Raw genomic sequence first — 8,760 nt, 5'->3', positions numbered from 1 at the left:
TACAGAGAAAGATCTGATTGATTGTCAATATTTGTAAAATTTGTAACTGTCCTCCTTCTGTAGTTTGACATACAGCGTCATACTGTAGGCAAGCTCCAGGGGAACTGTTTTGAGTCCTTGACATGCATCTCTGTGGTTCAGCAAGCTCCTTTAAAGTAAAACAGTGAATCATTTGACCAAAGTTAAATGGTATCTGCATTCATTTTTGTCCCTTCTGGTGTGCAACCAGGCTGCTGCCACATCAGAGTGACACTTGTGGATTGAAGCCAGACATTGTCATTTCATTATCAACACCCGTCATGTGTTGTCAGCCGCTCCTCTCCACAGCTCTCCCTTCCTGTGTGTATGTGTCTGTTTGTGAGTGGGGGGTGTCATTGAGTGTGGTAAAAAGAGTGTGGGACGATTTCAAGTTGAGAGATGTCTCCCTGCTTCAGCTCCTTGTCTGGGGATTACTGCTCCCTGAGCAAAGCTGCACAGAGCCACACGGAAGTGAAGGAAGTGCTTGTAAGCAGACATCACTCTTTTCTTCATGGTAAGTTTTATTCCATCCTTTTCTTGTCCTTCCCTGCAAAATCACTTGCTGGTTGCGACAGGTACAAACAAGCTCTTGCTGATAGCCAGTTGCGGGTTTCTGACTTTTTCCGTTTCCGCTACCGAAACTTCTGCTTTTCTTTTAAACATTTCCTCTTTCACATGTCGCCAGGTTGCGCATAGGAATGCGTGAGTGCATATTTTGTGCTTGTGTCTGTGTGTTTGCAAAGCACTTCCTGCTCTCTGACAATGCTGTGATATGAATATCTTCCTGCAGAGACGGACAACGGCTCAGCCTGGCCTCCCCTCTCTGCTGGCATATTGTCAGACTATTGCGGCACACCTCACATTTCTGGTTGCTTCCAGAAGTAGCCAGATGTGAAAGCAGCAGAGAGAGGGAGATAAAGAGTATGTGTGTGAAGAGTATGATGAAAATGGAGGGGGTGGTGTCATGGTTGTTTATAGCATAAGAGCCACTGTTCATTCGTAGTAAACAGAGAGTGAGAGAGACTCAGCAGGAGGAGGGGAGGAAATGAACAATGGAGGGGAAATGATCAGTAATCTGCAACACTAGCTGTCAGCCACCACTGCAACAGTCTGCCTGAATCTCTTTATAGGTACATTCATTTGGCTGAGAGGCCCTGAGCAAAATGTGCACGAGTAAATGAGGAAGCGTGTGAGTGTATGTGTGTGCTCACAAAAGTGACGAGACATGATGTGAGACAGGAGTTTGCAAATGTTTTGATCCTGTGATTTTGCTGCTTTTAGAAATCCGTCAGCTCTCTATCACTTCCCTCGTGTCATGACACATATTCACATCCCCATGCTGGGTAGTAAAAACTGGACTAGTGAGTTGGAATTCACTTGATAAAATATTAATACATTTGACACAATTTGAAGCTAATTCATTGCCCTTGCTGATTTTTGACAATTCGTTCAAACCTTTGGCTCGACTTCTGAGTATTATCAATAAATCAGGTGAGAGACACTGAAAGGCTAAGATTTGCATTTACTTTTTGATCAGAGGCAGCTGGTGACTCAAAAAAACTCGGGAGGAAAGAAGGATTTCCTACCAAGAGGCACGTTAGTCTTCCCAGTTTGGTCACCTAAATCAAAAATGAAGTGAGAAAATAAACTTTTTACATGGAGGCTTGATATGGTTGGATTAGACAGATTAGTCAGATTTTCCATATCATCTACTGTCTGTGCTTTTCACCTGTTCTTCTTCATTGTTGTTTTTGGCACTTCATCATTTTTCTGGAGAAATTTTCTTTCCATGGCTTTATTTTGGCTCAAGCCAACTTTTAACCAATCATCATTTGACTTATGTAGTGTCGTTGCAGAGTTTAGCTTTTTTGGGGATCGCAGGCAAACCCCTATTCATTGGTTGCATACCCTAAACTCTTCACTCTCCGGGGATTGAGAGCAACACAGACAGAAGTGTCTGGGTTGTCATGAATCAACTGTACATTGTACTGGCAGCTGCAGGTGTGTTTCAGGCGGTATGACATTCAACAATGGCGGCTCTTAATCATTTACTGTTTTTACTTGTAACGCTTGGTTAATCTCATTGGTTGGAGTTAACTTGAGACTTTGACAGACTGATGCTTCTCCCAGTCACTTGGTAAGTATTTTTTGACAGCACCTTCCTTTTTTAAACAGTTTCCTGCACCATTTACCAAATGGTTCTGTCAATCAAACTGTGTTGCGTGTCAGGTTAGACTTGAGACTTAATTGGACCAATCGATTTGACTGGGTTGATATCAGTTAATATCAGAATGCCCTCTGCAAACTCGCGTTTAATGGTCTGAAGCCACTTTTTATATAATCTATTGTCTGAAGCACATACATTTCAAATTTTCACCTCAAACTGTCTGTTGCGGTCCAAAAGTCCCCCACGTTTTGAGAGATGTTCAGATTTCTAACGAAAAGTGACAACTCTTTGTGTCTTTATTTGGAGCTTGTAGATGATGCAAAATTTGGCCTACACAGCACCATCAGTTTTGACCCTTTAGTCATTGTCTCGGGTCGACATCATGTAAACACACAAGGACTCTTTAGGACACGAAAAGCCACAATGCTTCACTTTGGAGGACACTGTGTCATATATGCAGATTAGACTTGCACCCACAGAAAGAGGTATTTTGTGCCTAGTCTGCAAAGTCACAACATCTTGAACAGTGCATAAATTGTCTGAAGAACATTGTGCACACTGACCCCTCTGGACTCATGCATACTTGCAGACTTTCCGGTTGTAACTCCCTGATAGCTCATCAGAAAACAACAGCAATTTAACTGTTATGTTAGCAAGTGCAAGTTATGGCAACATTTTGGCAATCAACTGTAGTGCAGTGGTCGTCTGGTTGGGGAGGATCTTCTTCTTTGGCCAACAACTGAGAAGCATGGGGGATAAAAAAAAAAAACATCAAGCATGTTAAAATGATGAGAGAACTCTGCCCTGAGGACAGAGTACAACCTCATCTGCACTCAACATCGCTTCAAACTGACTCTCCCCTCTCCTCTACCCTGCAGCTGTCACCGTTGAAGCATTTTAATCAGAGATTCGGAGATGGATTTTTCTCCCAAAGTAATAGTCCCCCAGAGTAATTACTTCACGAATGACGTAATATTTGTTAATCATTTATTTAAACAAATTAGCATTTCAAATATCTCCTCCTTGGATTATTATTTATGGTAACATTAAATATCTGTGCCTTGATTGATGGGCCGTATTTCAATGCTTCATAATGAATGTGTGCCTATACATAGTAAGTGTGAGTCTGTAGTTTGTAGTGTGCAAAAGAGAGGGGGTAAAAGAGGAAAGCAATGAGAGGAGGCATTTGAAATTGGGGTGAAGTTGAAATAAAAGTGAATAAATAGTAAACAGAGTAAGAGGCAGGAAGAGAGATAGAGAGCGAGGGAGAGAGGGGAGGTCTGAGCAGGGAGACGGAGCTCGCCGTCTGGCAAAACAGCATCCTTCCCTCTACTCTGCTCCTCCCTGTTCGACATCTCTCCCACGCTCCAGAGCTCAGGCCTCAGCTCCCCGGACCCTCCCAGAGGTACAGCTTTGTTTTTTTGTGCGCGCGCATATGCGTTGAAGCCTGTGCGTGTGCACGAGCACTTGACACCGAGCTCAGTACTTTCCGTGTGTTTGTCTCCCTGCAGCGGAGGTGGGCGTGCGGAGCCTCTGACCCTCTGTCGCCCACTCGCGTTCTCCGTCTCTCCCTCTTCTCCGCAGCAGCTTCAGGGGGGCTATGGATGGACTGCGCTTACCTCCACTCATAGAGGAGGCTTTGGACTCTACAGGTCTGTGCAGCTATTTTCTCAGTGTGTGTGTATGTGACTTCGTGCCGTGTGGCTGTATATTTGCGCTGTACAACACATCAAATTGGATCAGCCGGAATGGTTGATGCTGATCTCTGCTAAGAAAGAGTGTTTACTCCGAAAAGTAAGGCTGGTCAGAGGCGATCGTCTCGAGGGAAGATTATTGTGGGAGCCAGCCTTTATATTGGGAGCTGTTGTCGTGTTGACAGACTGACAGACGGGTCGGCATTACGGTCAGATTTGGCATCTGTGGACGTTTGATGGAGGCAACACACTGCCAGGTAATAAATGGCTGGCAGCCAAAGGCAGGAAATAATGTAGGCCCAGTCATTAGTTCTGGCACTGTTAAAGTGAGAGGCATATGTTATTCTGAGGCTGACTCAGAACTGATGAAAAGTGTCATGCGGTGTTTGATGTTAATTTAGTCCAGCTCTGAATCGGCTGTGCTGAACAGCTGTTAGTTCTTGCTTTGTAACTTCATTGCTGCATTAAGCACAATGCATCTTATTATTCTTATTTTTTATTTTTTGCCTTATGAGCTGTGAGCTGTTTTTAGGGAAGAATGTTTTTTTTTCTCTGTGTCCCAACAAGGAAGAGATGTGTGTTTTCTGCAGATTTTGAATGGGTGTGCAGACAGAGCAGCCCTGTGAGGGACACTGCTAAGAGGATGTTTATTGGTGTGGAGGGGCTCTGAGAGAAGGACAGGTCAGCAGCAGTTTGAGCAGCGGCCTGCCTGCCAGACTTTGGCTTCCTGCACCTGTGAAGTAATGCCCTGTATCTGAACTTTCACTACGTTTTATTTGCAACAATATTTCTTTAGCGGAGACATGTACATTGGTTTGCAAGTCTTTAACTCATAGAGGTATCAACTAAAATTTACCAACTGATTACTTTGAAAGAAAGACTATATGAAACTGAGGCTTAAAGGGATAGTTCGCCTCTTTTGACATGAAGCTGTATGACATCCCATACTAGCAATATCATTTATGAACATTGACTTACCCCTACTGAGTCCTGTAAGCTGAGTTCCGGCCTCGTTTTGGCGTTGACGAAAGTAGTCCGGCTAGTTGGCTGGGGTCACAAAAATAAAGCATATGCGTTCAAAAGAGTAATACATTTGCATCACAAAATCATTGTGCAGGAAAAAGTCAGACCTCACAATCGCTTGGCGCTATTTTCTCTCCCTTGTATCACTCCGGGATTGCTGCCTGCCGATAGCCGCACCTGTTACGGTGTTTACTGCTCGGAAGCAGGGGACTGCTCGGTCTGCACGGTCTACACAGCCCGTAGTGATACGAAGGTAGAGAGAAAATAGCACCAAGCGATTGTGAGGTCTGACTTTTTCTGGATGAACGATTCTGTGATGCAAATGTATTACTCTTTTGAACGCATATTGTTTTGAGAAGCAAAACGCTTTATTTTTGTGACCCCAGCCAACTGGCTGGACTAGCTTCATCAACGCCAAAACGAGGCTGGAACTCGGCACGCAGTGGGGGGGTAAGAAAATGTTTATAAATAATATTGCTAGTATGGGATGTCATTCAGCTTCATGTCAAAAGAGGCAAACTATCCCTTTAAGCTATCAAATGATGTCCTGACTTATACAGCTATCCAGAACAGAAATATGCACATTGGTTAAAGCCACAGAGAATTTCATTTGGCTAACAGTTTCTAGACAAAAAGAAGGACATTGGATATCTCTTATCTTATATAACTTCTCTATTATCACTCCATGAATCAAAAGATACCATAAACAAGCCACCAGAAATAGATTTTTACCATACTTTTATGGAAACAGTATTCTATAGATCAACCAATGGATGATGAATACTAAACTATTTCAACCCAATTTAAGACCTTTCAGAATATAGATAGCAATAAAAACATAAAGTTGTGCATTTCTGCTGATGTGTGGATGTCTTGCTCAGAGTATGAGAACAACAAATTATTTTTATGAAAAGGATGTAAGATTTCCCACCCTTACGTCTTTCTAAACTGAAAAAAAGTGTTTTTTTTCCCTGTAAAGACTCAAACCTATGAATTTTAAAGCCAATTGAGGAATGTTCTTTATTACCCTGCAAATGGCTGTGTGTTGACCATCAGAACACGGATGCTGTCTCAGGAGAAATTCTTCCTCCCCAACAAGCTTGTTCCTGTTATCTTAACTCCAGGGACCTCTTTCCTTTCATCACAGCCTGAGGCAAAGCTGGAAATTTAGTATCTGGTGATGGCAAGTGTGGTTTTAAGTAGTGTGGATCCTGATCCTACAGCAAATATAAAGCAGATCTAGCAACAGCTATTATTAACTTGTATCATTCTGAATTACATAGTCTTGGGGATCTAAATGGATTAAAGTGCATTTGTTCTGCCCTGGCTGAGATCAGCTCTGGCGAGACATCTGTCATGGGCTCGCCTGAGTTCTCAGAAGGAGTTGACTTCTTTCAAGTTCCCATGGAATAAATCCTACTACACTTACGAAAAAATGCTTCTAAAATCACTTTCCACATGTACCAACAGGGAATACAGGTGCTCTTATATGAACATGTACTCCTACTAATCAATAAAACACAATCAGATGTTGTGCAAACTGTCTTTATAACATGATATAATACTGGTCGACACACTTAGGTCGCCAAACATTTCTCTCATCCTGCTCTGCGTGTTCCCACTCACTTTCTCTTCTCCCTCTTACAGTTGCGATCCTCTGCTCTCTCCAGCGCCCACACACCCTCCAACACACACACGCACATACACATGCATGCACTCACACACAAACCTTTGCACCTGCCAGCGCCATTAGCCCACACAGCATTTCTCTGGTGCCCTCTCCCTCTCCCCCTTCCCCTCAGCTCCTCTTCTGTGTTGGGCCCCTATGCAGCAAAAATCACATCAGCAGTGGTACTTCCCGGAGGTACTCAAACAGGATCTCTCTCGGCTCTCTGGAACTAATAAACAGCAAAGTTGCTGCCTAAGACAAACTTTGTAGATGTGGGAAACCTCTGCGCGAAACAACAAATGACAACAAATGCTGCATACTTTTCCACCCTCAGCTTGGCGTCTCACATCCTTCTATTTCAGGCCTGAGCAGTGGGACATGTGGGCTTGTTTCCCCTTGTCAGACTTAAGTGCTTCATTTAAAGGAAAAAAATGCTTTCAAAGCACTCTTCAAGCATCTGTCCCAACTCAGCATGCCATATGTTGCTTTATTCCTACTTGCTCGCGTATTGGGAAAATTCTTAAAACTTATAACATGTGAAAAGAGAAGGCTCATAAACTCATGTAGCTCCTTACTGTTGTTTTTCTACATATTCAGCTTTTCTCCTCCCTCTCAGAAATGCTTGGCAATATACACCTATCATTAGCACACGTCCTCTCACCCTGTGAGTCTTTATTGTTTTTGGATTTTGCAACTTCATGGTGAGCTGTGGTATCTCCTCTTCCCACAGTGGTTAAAATGATGTCAAACCTTCCAGAGAGAGTGCTTTCAAGGTTGTAGGCGTTGGTTTGTGATCAAATGGATTATTACCGCATCCCTTGTTTTCATGCTTTGGACTCTGTCGTTTTTTCATATCTTCTAATGGAATAACTATGCACACTGCATCAGCATAGAAACACACATTCGTATAAAAACAAATTCCCTGAATAAATCACCTACAGACTCGCGTTTTTTGTGCATGCTCGTTTAATGAGGCCAGATAGTAGCACACTGCAATGCCTTTCTATTCCATTGACCCACTTTTCCCCTATTTCCTTCTGAAAATACAAACATGGATTTTCCATTTAACCAACAGAGTGCCTGCTTAATTCAGTTCAGCTCTTGAGTGTGTGTTGTTGCTGCTTCTTTTCTTGTTTTTTCTCTTGTTGCTGTTATTCTTCGTGCTCCCTAGAGTTCTCAGGCTCGAAGTACAGAGAAAGAGATGAACTCGCATTCACCCCAAGGGAGCTCCACTCCTGTTCATCGCTGCTCACAAACTTGGGAGTCACAGTTTGGAGACAGCAGCTCTTATTTAAGGGTGACCAAAGTGAGCAGGATAAGATCATTGCACTTTTTGAAAAAAAGAAAAAATTCAAATGACACACAGAAAGGTCTCCATGATTCTCCAACCTTTGGATGAAAGCACAGCTTTATTACCATAGAAACTTTCCATATGTTGAAGCTTTGGTTGTTGGTGTGCAGGGGTCACCATGGGGATGAACCTGAGGGTATAGTTGCACCTGATTCTTATTAGTTTCATGAGGATGGGAGCAGTATGTGGGCTCACAGGACAATATCACGCCTCTTTCTCCTACCTTGCATCTCCAATATTGTCTTCCCCTCTGTGCCTTTTTTGCTCATACAGTCTACTCCTTTTTTTCCCAACTCCCCCTCCCTCCTCTGTATTATGTGTTGCTGAGGTGGTGTGCCAGTGCAGGGGGAAACGTCAGAGCTGGGCTGGTTGCAAAGCTGGGGTGGGAGGGGGTGGTGTGCATTATGCATGGCCTCCTACACAGAGATTCATGACTTACACACACATCCTGAACATACGCTGCTAAAACATGACTGGAGGATCATACATAAACTATGAAGTGTGTATAAGCTCAGCGGAAGTAGGGCTCAGAGATCACTACTTACATCCATACTCAGGCTACGATTCTGCATAATCGTATATAGAAACAAGTACAGGAGCATACAGCAGTGGCCATATACAGTGTGTACTTCTGCCCAAATTCACACACATGCAGCACATGCACACACTTGCACATACACGCACAAACAACTAACAATACCACCAACAATGATCTAATCCTATTTTTATACATGAGCACGAGCCACCAGCACACCATACCTGTGCTATTGTTGCTTGAGTTGCTGTTGCTTTTCACTTTTGACTCTTCCCCTCAACACAATAGAATTAGGTATCCTAC

The 8,760-nt window shown here is 43.2% G+C and overlaps 1 protein-coding gene across 8 annotated transcripts in view; it reads left to right on the top strand.

Moving 5' to 3' along the window:
- Positions 1–402: 402 nt before the first annotated feature.
- LOC142384158 (uncharacterized) overlaps positions 403–8,760 on the top strand; it is a 28,042-nt gene continuing 19,684 nt past the window's right edge. For 3 of the 8 annotated variants that reach the window (XR_012770026.1, XM_075470165.1, XM_075470164.1), the window contains exon 1: positions 403–532. Coding sequence is in view for 5 of the 8 variants with exons in the window: in XM_075470165.1 (XP_075326280.1) it covers positions 418–532 (115 nt within the window). In the remaining 3 variants the exon portion in view is untranslated. The other 5 variants (XM_075470167.1, XM_075470171.1, XM_075470166.1 and 2 more) reach the window with 5 other exon arrangements.

This window comes from Odontesthes bonariensis, chromosome 7 (genome assembly GCF_027942865.1).
Source record: "Odontesthes bonariensis isolate fOdoBon6 chromosome 7, fOdoBon6.hap1, whole genome shotgun sequence".
In the NCBI taxonomy this organism is placed as follows: domain Eukaryota; kingdom Metazoa; phylum Chordata; class Actinopteri; order Atheriniformes; family Atherinopsidae; genus Odontesthes; species Odontesthes bonariensis.
Note: the sequence above shows the minus strand (reverse complement) of the source record. Positions and strands in the feature narration are given on the sequence as shown.